Source organism: Erpetoichthys calabaricus, chromosome 17 (genome assembly GCF_900747795.2).
Source record: "Erpetoichthys calabaricus chromosome 17, fErpCal1.3, whole genome shotgun sequence".
Classification (NCBI taxonomy): domain Eukaryota; kingdom Metazoa; phylum Chordata; class Cladistia; order Polypteriformes; family Polypteridae; genus Erpetoichthys; species Erpetoichthys calabaricus.
This window is the reverse complement of record NC_041410.2, coordinates 18,177,546-18,196,492: the sequence shown is the minus strand read 5'-3', so window position 1 is coordinate 18,196,492 and position 18,947 is coordinate 18,177,546. Positions and strand designations below refer to the sequence as shown.

General features: G+C 41.6%; 1 protein-coding gene across 1 annotated transcript in view; it reads left to right on the top strand.

The window, feature by feature from the left end:
* The first annotated feature begins 7,301 nt into the window (after positions 1 to 7,301).
* The window catches only part of pygo1 (pygopus family PHD finger 1), a 38,021-nt gene continuing 26,375 nt past the window's right edge, over positions 7,302 to 18,947 (top strand). The window contains exon 1 of the mRNA XM_028822801.2: positions 7,302 to 7,615. Within this exon, the coding sequence (XP_028678634.1) occupies positions 7,567 to 7,615 (49 nt within the window). The 5' untranslated portion in view covers positions 7,302 to 7,566. The remainder of the gene's footprint in view (positions 7,616 to 18,947) is intronic.

Sequence of the window (18,947 nt, the reverse complement as noted above, 5' to 3'; positions counted from 1 at the left end):
AAATGCCCACTAGAGGGGTATCTCACTGTCAAACCCATCTAGTAATAAGGGCAAATGTGGAGTCTTATTAAATAAAATGATTTACTCTCACAAAAACGCTCTGTCTCATCAAGAATATAAAGCATAATTGAGCTGCCAGAAAAGCAATGCCAGGGGAACAACAACGACGACAATAACAATAATAATTCTTTATATTTATATGGTGCTTTTCTCTCTGCTCAAAGTGCTCTCCACACAGGGAGGACCCGGGATTCAAACTCATTATTTCCTTACTGCGAGGTAGCAACTCAAACAATGCAACAAAATACAAACCAAAGTCAAAGCATCAGTAATCACAATAAACACAGCAAAACACAAGTAACGTCACCACTCCTAAGCATGTTTGAAATGAACCACCAGAAACTGTGGGAAACCCTCCAGTTTTATACAGAGGTGATTGGCAGGTGGCCCCGCCTGTTGGAGGACTACCCATAAAACACATAGAACACAACACAGACAGCTAACATGCATAAACAGAATCAAAAACAACAAAATAATGCACATACAGTGGTACCTCTGGTCATGACTGTAATTCGTTCCAAAACTCCGGATGCAACCCGAACGTAATTTCCCCATAAGATTGTATGTAAATACAATTAATCCATTCCAGACCGTACGAACTGTATGTAAATATATATATATTTTTAAGCACAAAAATAGTTCATTATACCATAGAATGCACATTGTAATAGTAAACTAAATGTAAAAACATTGAATAACACTGAGAAAACCTTGAACAACAGAGAAAACTAACATTGTAAGAGTTAGCGCTAGACCCTTACGAACCGCTCACTGTAAAGACTTTTTTTTATGAGTTTTAAGCATAGGGAAAAAAATTAAATGCCGCTTCTCTTGCAAAACTTTTCAAACCATCCTCTACTGGCTTTAAATTCCTCACCTTCACCACTCGAAGAAGTATTTTTTTTCAGCAAATCGCCATGAATCTTCCTGTCTTTCTCACTTACGATCGTCTCGCTTATGCTATCCCCTGCAAGTTGCTTCTCGTTCAACCACACTAGCAGCAGTTTTTCCACCTCTTTCAGCACTTGAGGCTTCTGCTTGGTTAACATTATAACTCCTTTTGCAACATCAGCTGCTTTATTAGGCCCTGTATACGCAAACAAAAGAAAATGGGAAACGGAGAATGGCAAATCATTGGCGCGTACAAATGCGCATAAGGAAACTGGCCGCCAGTGTTTTTGTTCACCACCAGAGGGTGTGGTCGTGAACGGATGCAAAATTTTGGCAAACTTTTTGATCGTAACCCGATTTGTACATGTTCGGAAACGTTTGTGACCAGAGGTTCTACTGTAATCAACACAAGTAACAGTAACAATCAATATAAATCAAAGAATCAAAAATAAATAAAGAGACATAAAATATGAATTTAAACCTTAGGCAGGGGAGGAACACTGGCTGAGACATGACAGTAGGCATCTTCAGCAAAAAATGATCCTAAGGAGTTGAAGTTGAGCATGCCACATCAACCCAAGAGGTTCAACTGGTGCCGGTCGAAAACCATCTGGAGCCCTAGGCAGGGTGGATGGATGTTGCCCCTCATTGTCCATAGCACCTAGTTTTGTGCACTTTTACTTTCATAAACGGCGTTCAGCAGGTTACACCGCCCACTCCTCATCATCAGAGTTTGGAAAGCAGGGGTGGTCCTCCATGGTGCCCAGAGTGCACGCCCATTAATTTTCATTAATGGCACCCCACAGATAACGGCATCCTAGGTGTTCCCCACTGTCGTCTAATGGATTGACTGGCTCTGGGTTCAGCCTCTAATGGGAAACTCCTTTTAACATAACTTTAAGAAAATTGAGAATATTTAGACTTTAAACATGTAAATTGAAGCACAAATTTTAATATTTCAAATTTGTGACATAACTATTCATTATGTACTACTTCTACCTCACGAGGTAAATCTGTAAATTTCTTATGAACACCCTGATTAAGGGGGGCCTAAACTAATTCTGACTTTTTTACATTTATTTGCTTAAGAGACACTTATATACAAAGCAATTAGTGTTAGTCCCGAGTGTCACTCGGGCAACTGTATAGATGTGTCTCAGAAAAGCATTAGACCCGCGGATTACTCGGGCTGCAAACATGCTAATTGTTTTAGTCCCAAGCATTACTCGGGCAATGGTATAGGTGTGTCTTTCATAAGCATCAGGCCCGAGTGTAACCTGGGTAATGGTGTAAACGTATCTTCTTCTAGCCTTATAAAGGCTTCTCGTAAGAAACGTTTTTCATCAACCTAGGTGTTGCACACTCAGTGATACAAGTAGTGATGTCGGGAAGCCTCTCATCAGCAATGATGACGAAGTGAATCTGATTTGAGGCACTGAAATTGAAATAGCCAGTGAATCCGCAATTGGGTCTTTACTGAACCTGCTTCAAATAAAGCAGCACAACATTGTTTTGATTTGTGCAGGAATAAAAGTGAACGTTGACAGCCAAGATCCACTAACTTACTTGAAGTTATTTCTTGATGATGACATGATCAAAAGAATTGTTGTTGAGATGAACCGTTATGCTGAACAGTGTTAGCTTAAAGGACCAAACACCTAAGCAGTTTTCCTGTTCAAACAGATGTGAACCAGTAGCTGCTGTTTATATTTGGTATCAGCATCACCATTATTTTTATTTACTGCTAGGGGGCTCTGACCTCTGCTCGTTTTGCTCGCCAACCCTCAAGTGGGAGCTACACGCTAGCCACTTTGCAGTATGGGGAAGCAGATGTACAATTTAAACAGGATTCTTACTAGGACTAGGTGTTAATATCCCTAATTATTTAGCACAACAGTTGAAAACAGAAGTCATCTTGAATGTAGTGGAATTTGCCACAGAATTGCGTGGTGAAACCAATGCGACACATCTTCAGTTGTGTGCCCCGACTTCATTGGGTGTTTCGGCCGCTTATCACAAGACACCCTCCGCCGGGGTTGGCCCACCCCTGGTTGATCAGGCCCGGGTGTATGTTGCATGGTGACACCACTCGATCAATTGGCAGCCCATGTTAAGTCCCTACGTTTCAGCCACAGCCAGTGACTGCTCTGTTCCGCTACATTGGCAAGCTCTTTAATTGCCTTCCGTTGAGCCTGCCCTCTGATCCCTACTTCCTTCAATAGCCTCATGGTGGAACTGGCTACAAACCCTCTGCATCCCACCTCCACTGGCCACACTTTGACGTTCCAGCCCCGCCCCTCTGCTTCAGCTGCTAAACTGGCATATCGCAGCCTCTTCCGTTCGAATGCCTCATCGATAGCATCCTCCCATGGGACTGTAATCTCAACGATGAAGACACGCCGACAGGACTTGGACCAGAGCACAAGATCTGGACGCAGGTTAGTTGTCGCAATTTCGGGTGGGAAGGTGAGCCTCTGATTGAGGTCCACTCGCAACTCCCAATCCCGGGCTGGGTTCAATGGACCATTATCTTGGAGTAAAGGCTTGGTCCGCTGTTTCTCCCCTTCCCGCACGAAGGTTGTTCTCTGTCGGATGATACTTTGTGCTTGTAGAGGCATGGCGTTAATGTTTATTCTTTTGTTCTCAATTTCAGCTGCCAAGCATCTCAGCACTTGGTTGTGGCGCCAGGTGTATCTTCCTTGAGTTTAGCTGGTCTTGCAACCCACCAGTATGTGTTTGAGGGTTGCTGGGATAGCGCACAGGGGACATGCTGGATCCTTTCCATGCCAAAGATGTAGGTTGGTTGGGGAGGGCAAGACGTCGTATGTTGCTCTGATGACAAAACTTAGTCTATTAGCCTCCATGCTCCACATCTCGCTCCAAGTAATTTTCCTCCTCTCCACACCATCCCACTTCATCCAGCGGCCTTGTTGGGCTTGGGAGACCACCTTGGCACACCTGGCTGCTTCCTCCTGGCGGCGGACCTCCTCCACCACCATTTGCCGCCGCTCCACTGGAGTAGCCTTTTGCCATGTGGGTGTTACTGCTTCGAATCCAAAGCCCCCTCTACCATGTTGGACATGCCCCACTACATCCCGGTGTCTGAGGGCAGCCTTTGCCTCCGCAACTACTGCCGATGGCTTCCATTTCCTCCCTGTTGCTAGGGTTGGAGCAGCTCCTCTGACAACTGAGTCCCGGGATTCTGTGAGAGTCATTTCCAGCCTTGATTTCGCGCATTTGTACTCCTCCACCAGGCTTGAAATTGGCAAAGAGAGGGCTCCGTTACCATACAGGCCAATGCTGGTGAGGCACTTCGGCAGCCCAAGCCACTTCCTCACTTGTGCGTTCACTAGTCTCTCCAGCCGGTTGGCCTGGGATAATGTGACCTCATAGATAGCAATAGGCCACATGAGCCGGGGCAGTAGCCCAAATTGAAAGCACCACAGTTTCAGCTTCCCTGGAAGGGTAGTGGTATTGATCTTATTTAGGCCGTTGATTGTGTCCTGCCTGAGTTGTTCCACCTGCTTCGAGTCTTTGAGCTCTGCACTATACCAACGGCCAAGGCTTTTGATAGGCTTCTCCAGAACTGTTGGTATTGGTTCATTGTTAACCTGGAACCTCTCATTGGTAAGCTGGCCTTTGACTATGGAGATACTGCGGGATTTGCTTTGTTTAAATTCCATTCGTGCCCACTTGATGTTTTCCTGAAGTTTATTCAACAGACGTTTGGTGCATGCATTTGTTGTTGTTATTGTTGTCATATCATCCATGTATGCCCTGATTATTATTTTCATTGGAATTGTTACATATGCATAACAGAACTAACTATTTTACATTACAGCGAGTAATTTACCATAGTAAAACATAATACAGTGCATCCGGAAAGTATTTACAGCGCATCACTTTTTCCACATTTTGTTATGTTACAGCCTTATTCCAAAATGGATTAAATTCATTTTTTTCCTCAGAATTCTACACACAACACCCCATAATGACAACGTGAAAAAAGTTTAACAAATTTGCAAAAACCTCAAGTAAAAATAAAAAAACTGAGAAATCCCATGTACATAAGTATTCACAGCCTTTGCTCAATACTTTGTCGATGCACCTTTGGCAGCAATTCCAGCCTCAAGTCTTTTTGAATATGATGCCACAAGCTTGGCACACCTATCCTTGGCCAGTTTCGCCCATTCGTCTTTGCAGCACCTCTCAAGCTCCATCAGGTTGGATGGGAAGCGTCGGTGCACAGCCATTTTAAGATCTCTCCAGAGATGTTCAATTGGATTCAAGTCTGGGCTCTGGCTGGGCCACTCAAGGACATTCACAGAGTTGTCCTGAAGCCACTCCTTTGATATCTTGGCTGTGTGCTTAGGGTCGTTGTCCTGCTGAAAGATGAACAGTCGCCCCAGTCTGAGGTCAAGAGCGCTCTGGAGCAGGTTTTCATCCAGGATGTCTCTGTACATTGCTGCAGTCATCTTTCCCTTTATCCTGACTAGTCTCCCAGTCCCTGCCGCTGAAAAACATCCCCACAGCATGATGATGCCACCACCATGCTTCACTGTAGGGATGGTATTGGCCTGGTGGTGAGCGGTGCCTGGTTTCCTCCAAACGTGACGCCTGGCATTCACACCAAAGAGTTCAATCTTTGTCTCATCAGACCAGAGAATTTTCTTTCTCATGGTCTGAGAGTCCTTCAGGTGCCTTTTGGCAAACTCCAGGCGGGCTGCCATGTGCCTTTTACTAAGGAGTGGCTTCTGTCTGGCCACTCTACCATACAGGCCTGATTGGTGAATTGCTGCAGAGATGGTTGTCCTTCTGGAAGGTTCTCCTCTCTCCAAAGAGGACCTCTGGAGCTCTGACAGAGTGAACATCGGGTTCTTGATCACCTCCCTGACTAAGGCCCTTCTCCCCCGATCGCTCAGTTTAGATGGCTGGCCAGCTCTAGGAAGAGTCCTGGTGGTTTCGAACTTCTTCCACTTATGGATGATGGAGGCCACTGTGCTCATTGGGACCTTCAAAGCAGCAGAAATTTTTCTGTAACCTTCTCCAGATTTGTGCCTCGAGACAATCCTGTCTCGGAGGTCTACAGACAATTCCTTTGACTTCATGCTTGGTTTGTGCTCTGACATGAACTGTCAACTGTGGGACCTTATATAGACAGGTGTGTGCCTTTCTAAATCATGTCCAGTCAACTGAATTTACCACAGGTGGACTCCAATTAAGCCACAGAAACATCTCAAGGATGATCAGGGGAAACAGGATGCACCTGAGCTCAATTTTGAGCTTCATGGCAAAGGCTGTGAATACTTATGTACATGTGCTTTCTCAATTTTTTTTATTTTTAATAAATTTGCAAAAACCTCAAACTTTTTCACGTTGTCATTATGGGGTGTTGTGTAGAAATCTGAGGAAAAAAATGAATTTAATCCATTTTGGAATAATGCTGTAACATAACAAAAATGTGCAAAATGTGATGCGCTGTGAATACTTTCCGGATGCACTGTATATATTGCAAAAAAAGAAAAAAACACGTATCGGTTTCAAATATGGAACGAGTCCATAAAACAAGAAACGGTTGGTAACCCTCGTTTGGGAACAAGTATTACAGGCAAAGATTGCAAAATTGATCATCACAAGGGAAGAAGCTCCATAAAAAAAGAACTTTGTTGGGAGCTCATTTAACACCCGTGCTTTACAAAATAGTGCATTAATACACACAATTTTTTTCCTGACTCCGTCTGTTCCAATTTAAATGATCTCAAGGAAGACTCTGCCTTGGACGGGACGGCAGTCCATCCCTGATGTTTACGTATATCACAGCAAAACAGGCGCAAGCACTCGTTTTACATCAAACTATCGATGGGAAAAATGAAAGAAATGCACAGCTGTCCGTGTTCTGCAAGTCTGGGATTTCTACTTTTCTTCGCCGCTCTAATTAAAAGGTATGCGGCGGCGCTCGTTCTCCCTTTCGCGTTCTCCTCGTGCCTCCTGGTTGCCCCGCTGCCTTTCAGCTGTCAAGCATGTCATCATGTCTCACGGCCAGTCACGACACAGCGCGAGCCTCTCCGAGGCCACCCGCGCTTCTCCTCCTTCTCTCCATGAAGCGCACGTCGCTGTCGGAATGGAAGGCCAAGGGGTGAGGGCGCTCGCGTCTGCAGCGCCGGCACCCGCCCAACCCGCGCTGGATTATCACACGCAGCCTCTGACAGCCCCGCCACGCCGAGCGGCAGAAGAAGAGCGCCGCAGACACACTCACATGCCTACATGGAGAGGGGGGTTTCTGTGGCGCGTCGCGCGCACCCCGACCCCGGAAAGCCGCAGCGCGGGCGGCCCTCGTGGCGTCGCGCGCACCCCTCTGTGATAACTCGAGCCCACCCCGCCGCGCGCAGCCCGCTTGGCGGTTCGCACAACTCGATCTCCAAGTTGGAAAGAGTCCGCTCCTCCCAAACTTTGCAAACCTTTGTAGCTTCCCTGCAACCACACTGATAGCTCGCCTCTGATTGCTGCAAAGGGAGTTGACGAGTGAATGCTTGTTACCCTTAAGGATTTTTTTTTTTTTTTTGGTGATTTATTCTTAACAGTATTTATCCTGCGAGTCATGTATTTTGACCTGTAATGTCAGCAGATCAGGATAAAGACGCCCTCTCTCTTAAAAGAAACAGAGGTAACGTGAGCGTGTGCTGTTTTCGTTGTTTGTGTGTGTGCTTTTTTTTGGTGTCATAACTGCCGAGTGTTACACGCCAGTGTCTGCGGGAGCGATACTCCGCACGCGTGGCTTGCGCCCGGAGATAATTGCGACAGAGTGAGGAGTCGGTCGGCCTACCTTGGAGTGAGGCCTTTCATGAGTAGATGCGCTCGCAATCGTCTACTCAACCCATTAGTATTAAGAAAATGAATGGGGGGAGACATAAAAGAAAAGAAGAGAGAAAAAAAGTCCGCGTTTGCGTGGGGGTACGAGGAGAAGGCGGCGGCGTAGATGCTGATCCTCTCCGGAAGGAAAAAAAGTAAGCAGGTCGATTAGCTGGTGCCGAGTCCCCGGTGAGCGCAGCGGCTGCACAAATCTGTCAGTTAACCTCGAGGCGACGTTCAAAGCCCCGCAACATTTCTTGACAATATCCTTGTACGTTTGTGTCAATTGCAAGTAGATACTTAATTCATGTAGATGTTTTTTCCTTTCACGGGATGCTGTAGTTACGTCTTGGTATACTTTTATAGTTTTAATAAAATTGCAATTGTTAAGCATGTGGATCTGCAGACCCTTTTAACGTAAAGTCGGTCGTTCCGTCCGGTATAAAAGTCAGTCGATTTCTTTTTTGTTTAATCAAATGTTTTGGCTTTTTTTCATTTATACACCAAAATGGCCAAAAAGTAAGTTTTTTTGTCACCAAATCCTATTTAAACTGTTTTTTAGTTGTCCTTTATAAAGTACGGAGCTGCAGCGCCAGTTCTGCAGAATAGGGTGCAAAGCAGGAATCATATATCGTGGCAAGTTATTGCCAATCTTTGGGACGTGGGATGAACATATGTTGTGCACTTCATAAAGTGAACCATTACGTTTCTTATGTACAACCAGAATTGGAGCGCCTTGCGCTGATTTAAGACTTTCTTACACGTATATTTATTTGCATGAACGGATTTGCTTTTATCCAAAGCAACTTACAAATGAGGTTAACATAATTGACAAATATCATTCTGTGGGTCTGCTTCAGACTGCGCAGAGAAAGCCAGAGGTGATCCTAGAGCTTGGGGGGGGGTCATAGTTTAAAAAAGAAAAACTCGCATGTGTCTCTCCAGTTCGCTCACCCCAGCGTCCCAAAATGTATTACCATTATTTTAGTGGAAAAATTAATAAGATCAACAGGGAGAATTTAATAAACACACATCCTTTAATTTAATTTTGTGAAAACATTATATAAATAAAACAACACAGCAGCATTTGTGCTGAAAATTAAAAAAAAAAAAAAAACTACCTGTCCTCAGGTGGAAATTTGGCAATGGATAATAGTAATAAATGAAAAAAATTAAAAGTAAGTAAAATGCAAATAAATGGAAGGTCCACATAGTAATGAAAAAAAAAACACATTGCATATGGTAATATCTAGTCTAGATATATAATAAGATTAGCAAAATTGTATAATGTTTTTATGTGATGTTTTCATGCAACACTCATTTTTCTTCAAAACCGTATGTCATATAGTATACATCTATATATAATATTTTTTGGTTTATCAGGAGAATGCAACAATGATACTCTCATGTCAATGTAACCAATTTAACATGCAGACATCAAAAAAAATACCTTATATGTATCCGTTCCACTAAGAACAGTAGTAGTTGTGTGTTAGCAGTCGACAAATAAAGCCTATGTAATGGAACACACAAATTGTAAAACTGCATAAACATTCAATTGCTGGCAAAATCATGACTGGTTGTCATGCAGAACAAGTCATATTCCTTCTGCGTATTAAGTTAGATACTTGCGATACTGCAGCAAGTAGATTACCATTTATCTTGTATAGTTCACAATTTCCAATAACTTTAGCATTTGCTATAACTATAAATAAATCTCAGGGCCACAGTTTTGACAGTGCTAAAATATAACGGTGGACTGATAGCAAGGGAAGCACCCCCCTAGTTCAAAAATAACAGTAGTACCTCGGTATATATCCTTAATCCGTTCCAGATCCTTTGACTTATACCAAACAGGACGTATACCAAACAAATTTTTCCCATAAGAAATAAAGGGAAAATGATTAATTCGTTCCCATGAAAAAAAATCCTATTGTTATTGGCATATTATACATTGATGGGGTTGTTTAAAATAATTTAAACACTGCAAAATACTAAAATACATAAATACAAAAGCAATTAGATGAAATAAATTAAAATTTAACCTCACTTTACTTTTTAATAACGTCTTTGTTTTTCACAATCGTAGATACCGTCGTTCTCAGCATACGGTATGCAGCAGCCATGTCCCGGATACGTATGCCACCTTCATACTTTTCAACAATCAATTCAAATTTATGCAAAAAAACACAAAATCACGTGAAAATTCACATAGAGTTATAGCGCGGGTTGTTCACTGAATGCTAGCAACTGGCGTAGTGACGACGCTCGTTGGCAGCGTAGGGTAGCATGCGGTGTGACGATGCAGGTCTGCTCCACGCTCCCATACATCCTTACAGGGAGTCCTGAACCCGACAGCGTCGGTAATGTCACCGAGATGAGCTGACAAATGAGGACAATTCTCAAATGAAGCCAGGGGATAGAGCAAGAATGCCAAGTGCTTTTATTTAACAAAAAGTGCAGTGCACCTGGTTTCAATAAATAATTATTTAATAAATATCCATAAAAAACAAGTGTTCTGTGGGGATAAAAACAACAATATATAAATCAAATAAAATCCGAGGTTAAAAATGCAGTCTCACTCATCTGTACAGGTGCGACTCGCTCCAACTACCTCATTAAGTTCCCCGCGGTTGTGCAGTCGCGCCCATGGAGAACGACACGGCTATACGGGTTAAAACCTGGCCCTTTCTTTTGACGCTGCGGACCTGCTATACCACATGTGGTGTTCTAGCACGCGAGTCGTATTCCAAACAGGTCGTATGCCAAGCAAAATTTTTCGCATCCAAACAGGACATATACCAAGTTGGACTTATTCCAAAGCAGACATATACTGAGGTACCACTGTACATTTCAAAACTACACATAATAGAATTGTGAAAAATAAAACCAAAATGTCCCATAAAGGTGTTACTGTAACTTTCCAAACAGCTGTGTGCAGGCTTGGGCTACAGGAATTGCAGCTGCTGTGTCCTCCATGGTCCGAAGACCTTTGAACATTGCGCTCTATTGACGCCAGGGCTGAAGGTCTCTGCTGGCACTTGGCAGATTTCAAGTCAGAATTAAATCAGCTTTAAAGATGAAAAACTCCTCTCACCAGTGGTGGCAGTGATAGCAAGAGTCAGGTCTCCATTTTGGCTTCTCAGACCCCCACCCCAAACTCACTGTTATCATCCACTCACCCCGGGTCTGAATTGGTGTTGCCGGTTTTGGCTACAGTTGGGTATGGAGAGACGGACTTAAGCCATACCAGAATTGTCTGATTTGTTTAAACAAACCGATTCAATCACATTTTTGCTTCCAGACATGCAAATCCTCTTCTCCTCTTCATTATTTATGAAAACAGCACTGATTACATGTAACGCTATTAAACAAAAGTTACATTCATCACAAACACTCTCACAATAGAGACTAGGGCCCCTCCTGTGAGGTTTTCTGAGTGTGTCAGTACTATGCTTCATGAGGGGTTCCCACAGATTTGTCATTGCAAGAGTTCCTATGTAAATGGAGGGGGTTAGGGGCAGGCAATTGCCTGTCCTGTTGCTACACTTCTGAAGAAAACTCAAATTAACACCAAAAGAACAAGCAATCTTCACACTGACAGTAACCTGATCAGGAATTCAAATTTGAAGCTGTAGGCCAACAGCGGTGGGTTGCCTGATTGTCTGTAATCATTGTTTCCTTTACAGATCTGATTCATAAAACCTGGGATAGGCACATTTCTAAACAATTTCAATTTTATAAATCACAATTATCTTGTAAATGTGTGTATGTGAACGTGCCTTGAACCCTACCTGGTTGCCACCCTGAAACAACCATATGTATCATACTACTTCACCTCATTCATATGTAATCACTCTGCTACACACCTTCATTGGCTGATAAAGCAGCATCCCACCTGACACATCCAGACACCACCGCCATCATTTGAGGAATCTTGTGGTGTCCTCCACAAGTCAGGGCTCTAGAGCATGCAGGTAATTGTAACGCTTGTTTTCGCTGCATTTCCCTCATTTCTCAAGGGCGTCATCGTTTCCCACTTTCTCTGAAGTTTTACGTATGGAGGGGTCAGCATTGCAGTAAATATACAGAAGTTTTTCCCGTCAAGTTTTTTTTCTCAAAATTCAGAGTTTTGCCTGGAAAGTTTCATACACACATTTTGCTCATCTTTTTCTGTGTGTACAAGTTTTATAAATCTAACCCCTGGTGCTCAGTGTTGTCAACATAGTTAACTCAACTGAAATTAATTAAGGGAGAAATGTCACAATGTAGGGTCGACTCCAAAGCTACATTTCATTTGGAATTCAAAAATAAGAAATGGAGATAGCATAGAGACAATAATTCAAAGTCAAAGTTCATCATGACGCCAGAGACAGGTGACATATTGTATGCTTGTTTAGACATAGATAGGTAGAACTTCATTTGTCTCCAGGGTGAAATCTGGCTTTTTACTCAAGCTCAGTAAATAAGCATTATTATATTATAACTAGGACTGGGAATCCATTAAAAAAATTAACTACTCGGTTGCATAATTGTGTGAAATTAATCACGATTAATCGCTTCTAACATTAACCTATACAATCATAAATACATCAATCAAGTGATTGTACACTGAATCAAAAAATTAATGTAGAATGAACACAGGAAATTTTAAAAATTTCATGGCATAGTTCAAACTTAAACAATGACCTGAAACCTGACCTTTTAAAAAAATTTTACTTGAGCAAGTACAACCTGAATTTGAATGGCTTCCTAAAAGGAAGTTGAAAAGAAAGCAACAAGAAAACAAGACCAATGTATTCATTCTCATATTGGTATGGCATATGAGACACAGTCGTGTTAAAGTAAAATTAAATGATTGAAACGACTGTAGACTTTGATTGCACTGCTAAAGACTGACTTCATTGAAATAAGAATCTCTTAAATGGGCATACATTCAAACTTGTGTTAAAATCCCACAAATGCCATCCTCAATTGTTAATCGCCATCAATGACTTTATAATTATACTCTGAACAAGTGTTTTTCAACTGGTGCACCTGTATGAGTGGGCAAAGGGGTGAACCAGCTAGGAAAATGCATCGTGAGTGCTTACTAAGTGCTTTGTCTGCAAACGCCAACCTCCGAACTACCTTTTTTTTTTTTTTTTTTGCCGGAATTTCTTATAGTCCCGCCCCTTCAATTTAGGGATTTAATGCTTTTGTGGTTTGTAGAATCGTGGTGTGCCTTGAGATTTTTTTGGGTTGCCATCACAGAAAAAAGGTTGGAAAACACTGCTCTACCTACACCTTTGCTCCTGGCACGCTAAAACAATTTCCCATAGCAGCTATCTTGCTTAAAAACTGACAGTGTAAATTACTTGGGTGGTTATGTTACGTTCTTTGTATAAACTTGAAAATACTGCAAACGTGAATAATGGGAGGCGGCACGGTGGCGCAGTGATAGTGCTGCTGCCTCTCAGTAAGGACACCCGGGTTCGCTTCCTGGGTCCTCCTTGCGTGGAGTTTGCATGTTCTCCCCGTGTCTGCGTGGGTTTCCTCCCACAGTCCAAAGACATGCAGGTTAGGTGCATTGGCAATCCTAAATTGTCCCTAGTGTGTGTGTGTGCTTGGTGTGTGTGCCCTGCGGTGGGCTGGCACCCTGTGTTGGCTGGGATTGGCTCCAGCAGACCCCTGTGACCCTGTGTTAGGATTGGATTACTGACTGAATGATGGGTAGGGATAATCATTACACTTCTGTTTTGTAGAATTTTGTCATTATATTAGGGCAGTCAGCACTGTAAGCTACTTGGCAGACTGGAAAGATAAATACAGAGGTACCAGAGACTTGTGTTTGTTTTAGTGCCACTCAAAGAAAACATATTTTGTACTTACGTAATATGACATTGATTCAATCTTCTTACAGAAACATGACATGATAAAAAAGAGAGTGTAATTTTTACCTTCGCTACTTTTCTTTAGTATTGCTCCAGGAGTACCATAAACCCCCCTTCCTCCCACTCCCTTACATCTGTCGCTATGTGTAAATCAAAGAAATGAACATCAGTACCACGTACTGACATGTGGCAAGGCATTGTGAAATGTGTAATTTGAAACTATTAAATAAAATGTTATTTCTCAAAATTTTTATAGGTAGTATATAAATAAGGTTCTTTAAGTTCACACTTAACATTTTTGTATTATTTGTTTTGTAATGTAAACAAAACAAATTACATGAAAATGCCACCTTGACCAAAGCACTGCCTGACATGATCGCCCATGTTGCCAGCCCTGGATGTAACAATATTTTTTAACGTGTTAAACAGGTCACATTAACCATAAAAATTAACGTGTTCACTTTCACAGGCCTAATTATAACAAACAACACATACATGCCAGATTGCGAGCTTCCCCTTGGGATTAATAAAGTTTATGTTATCTAATCGATTTGAAGAGAGAGAAAAACTTCTGACTTGACTAAAGATAGAAAAGAGCAGATCCAGTCCTGGTGAGGCATTATAAAGGTGTTGGTATGAAGGAGCCTCAGTAGTGTTTCTTTACACACGTCTCCTAAATAATTCTTTGGTTGAAAGTTGTCAGTGTTAGTAGGTCAGAATATCGCTGAGCTCTGTACATAGGACAGGACTTCTACTACTGCATTGCAGGAACCAATCCAGAATGGGATACCAGTCATTTTTTAGGGTACACTTACACACGCCAAGCCAAATTAGTGTCTCCCCTTAACATAACATTCCAGTCTTTGAAATATGAATAAAAAACTTGAGTACCTGAAGGAAACTCACCAAAAACTGTGCAGTTCATGCAAATTCCAGTGTCATTGGGATGTTTAGGTATCACACCCAGGTTTAAGGAAAATGGGGCAACAACACTAGAACTTGTATCTCTGTGTTGCTTGATTTGGTCCATCCATCAGTTTAATGAACCCACTGATTCCTTTATTAGTCATTGGGAGTTTGAGCCATTGCATGAAGTTTGGGCACATAGCTGGAACAAGTCTTGGATAAGAGGTTAATCAGAGTACTGTCACAGCCACCCACACACAATGAGCCAAACAACTCAGTTTTTATGTATTTTGGATGCAAATGAAAACCAGAAAGGGTGTGCAAATCCCACTTGAGAAGTGGTTAAATTTGCAGATGATACCAAGCTTGTTGGATTGGTAAATAATCTCAAACTCATTGAATCATTACAGAGGGTCTTGGACAACATACAGGCTTGGGCCGATTGTGGCAGATTAAATTTAATGTCTGTAAATTTAAAGTATTACACATAGAAAGTAAAAATGAAAGATTTGAATACACAATGGGAAGTACTTGAAAATACTCTTTATGAGAAGGATTTAGGAGTCCTAGCGGATTTGTTACTGCCAACTTTCAGACAGTGTTCAGAAGCCATTAAGAAGGCTAACAAAATATTAGGTTATATAGGGCCCTGATGTGTAGAGTACAAGTTCAAGGAGTTTATGCTCAAGCTTTGTAACACACTTGTGAGTACTCTGGAGTAGTGTGTGCAGTTTTGGTCTCTGGGCTACAAAAAGTACAAAGTAGTGCTAGAAAAAGTCCAGGGAAGAGTGACGAGGCTGATTCCAGGGTTACAGGGAATGAATTATGAAGAAAGATTAAAAGAGCTGAGCCTTTTCAGTTTAAGCAAAAGAAGATTAAGAGGTGACATGACTGAATTGTTTAAAATTATGAAGTGAATTCAAGTGGATTGAGAACATTACTTTAACATGAGTTCATCAAGAACATAGGGACACAGTTAGAAACTTGTTGAGGGTATATTTCACAAAAATATTAGGACGTTTTTCTTTACACAGAGAACCACGGACACTTGGAAGAAGTCACCAAGTGTTGCGGTTGACAGTAATACTCTAGTGACTTTCAAATATCAACACCACAATCCTATGGTATACAACATAAATACAACACATACTGTAATTCCTTTATATATTTATTTTCTTTATGTTCATCTCATTCAGGGTTATGGGGATCTGGTACCTGTCCTAGGAATTCTGGGCCATGAAACAGTGGCCAGCCCTGGGTGGGATGCAGTCCATTACGTGCCTCTTCCACACTTAGAGTTTCCAGTCAACCTAACACTAACACCTGTGTCTTTCAGCAGGAAAACCCATGCATTCGTGTGGAGAACTTGCATCCAGATTTTTGGCAGCAGTGCTAACTACTATGCCTATTATGCCATCATGATGCCTACACATAATTCATACATAGTAAACTTCATGAAATAGCATATAAATCTGTTAAATTTTTCTACATTAACAAAATAAATGTAGGAATATAGAGATGAATTCATGTATAATAAGAGAAGAGCCCACTTAAAAGTGGAAATTGGAATCTGATTGGATAATTTGTGTGAACTAAGAGCTGCAGTCAACAAATGGAGAGCCATTTAAACTAAAAGCTTCCACAGAAAAGGGTTAGTTCAAACTTTTGGTGAAAAAAGAACATATCAAATTGGATACTTTATCAAAAATAAAATCCTAAAGTAAACAGCAACCGGTAAAAAGAAGTCATACATTGGGGGGAAAAAAAAGTTCATGCACACATCATGCAAGTATTAAATACGCAATTGTTAAATGCCTTTGAATTTGTGGACTAATCATGTCGAGTTTTTTTTGATTAAAAATGTGGATCTATGTGCATCGAACTTGGAGTCCAACTAAAAGCAAGAATTTACAGTAAATCTAATTAGAGCAGCAGTCTGCCCCCCTTGCCAAGGATGCTTCCTGCCTCGTACCTAGTGCTGTCAAGATAGGCTCAGGACTCCCACAACCTTAAAATGGATTAAATGGGCTTGATAATATTATGAGCTGTGTAGGGCAGTGATCCTCAGATTTGGTGACAAGTTTCATTCCAGTCAGTTTTGTAAATAGAGACCGTTCCTTATTTTTAATTGAACTGTTATTTAAGTTTTTCCATCCACATTCATTGTCTGATTTACCTTTGTTTAAACTCTAGAGCAATTTCTACGTTATCTTATAGCTTTTATTGCACAAAAGTCTTTTTTCGCTTCTTTTTAGTTCACCTTTTTCTAGAATTTGCACTCTTGATAGTAAGAGTGAGCCATGAGTGCTAAAGAAGAACAGTTACCTAAATATTGCTGGTATGATCGCAAGTAAAAGGTGGCACAAATAATAAAATATTGATTAGCATGTCAAAATTGACCCAGTTTTAGTGAAGATGTGCAAGGGCATTCATGACTCACTAAAGTGAGACAAGGTAGAAGACAAAATATAAAACTATATTACATTTTTTATATGATACCTTTATACAGGGTGACGTATTTTGTTGATATTTACTGTGGACTGGGAAGGTCTTCTGGGTTGGTCTGTTTCTTTTTTAGCATCCATAATTCAAAATTGAAAATTGTGGATTTTATAGATTAGTATATTCAAAAAAAAAAAAGAAAACAAGGTTAGAAAAAAAAGATTATTTCTGTGTATAGAACTGAAACCCCAGTGATATGAGGTTAGAATAAATCCTCTCTTGTGTGTTGTAAAATTTGACTAAAGTCAAGTCATTTTTATTTATAGAGCACATATACACACATTTATAGAGCTATGGGGCATCTGTTGGTGAAGAGAGATACACTGATCTTGATGTTGCAGACGATGCTGTGATCTTCGCTGAGTCAATAGAGGCTCTGATCAGAGCTCTCGAGAGACTAAACGAGGAGTCTGAGTGTCTGGGCTTGCAAGTGTCCTGGATATAAACCAAGATCCAGACCTTTAATGACCTCTTGGGCACAGCCACCAGCAGTGTGACTCCCTGCAGAGAGAATGTCAACCTCATCGAGAGGTTTACTTATCTTGGCAGCAGCATTCATGACTCTGGTGACTCTTCCTGTGAAGTCAGTACACAGATTGGGAGAGCATTGGGGGTCATGAGGTCACTGGAAAGGGGTGTATGGCGCTTCCATTATCTCTGCAGAAGGTCCAAGTCTTTAGATAGAGTCCTGGTGCTTCCTGTTTTGCTATATGGTTGCGAGACATGGACGCTATCCAGTGAAGATATATCTGTGTATCATCTGCGTAGCAATAGAAAGATATTATTTAAAGGGGATTTGGTGTCAGGAAGGGTATCTAGAATTAACCATTTCTGCTGCAATGCAGTATTGATGGTGAGATATAAAGATGAGTTGCAAAGCATGGGCTGGGTACAACCTATACTGCCCTTTGTGCTCTCCCACCTGCCTACATCAACAGAAAGTTGGGAAAGCCAATTTAAAATGGTCCCTGATTCACTGTAATGAGGCTAACTTGTGGCAGGAGAGATGTCAATGAAACAGTGTCTGAAATATATGAAGGAGAAGCAAATGAGGTGAAGTGGAAGTGCTGAACAGAAGAATGGTAGATGTGTGCTGTATACAAAAGACAAGGTGGAAAGGAGAATGGTGGAAGATAGAGAGGGGAGTCCTAGTGTTGTACTTGTGTGTGAAAGATGAGCAGACAAGGCGATGGAGGTGAAAAGGGTGAGCATGCTTGTTAAGGTGATTGTTGATAAAAAATGAAACTGATAGTCCTGGCATATTCCACTGGTTAACTGAAACAATGAAGGGAACAGTGGGTTTTGGGATAAGTTGACAGGAGCTGACACTTGGGATGCGTCAGAGTAAGCTGATTGTAATAGGTAGTGATGTGAAATAGCCATGTTGGAGCTGGTGCTGATAGTACGTGGGGCTCCAGGGGGTCTAAATTTAGTATCAGGATTGCTGAGATTGAGAGGATTCTACAGTTTAGTTATATGATGGAAATGGTTGTGTGCAAAAAATGCTTAAGGAGGGGGAAAACAAGTTGATGACATAACCATGTTATTCTGATTGATAGTGAGGAAAGTTGATTGGGGTATGGTAAAGAAAAGGTGATCCCTGGAGAAAGCTGGGTATTATAGCATCACCTGGTTGTAAGAGATCTTTTAGCCACAGACACACAAAAAAGTATCAGGAGGTATGTGCTGGAGCTAAAGACCTGGAAGTTGAAGGAGAATAATGTGAGAAGTAAATTTACTGAACCATTGGTACCAGGAATGAATTAGGTTTTTGGAAGCATCAGATTTGAATTACAAGTGGAAAGCGATGAAGAATATGTGTGGTTGAAAATAACAGAAGGGCTCTGCAGTTGGACCAGCAGTACA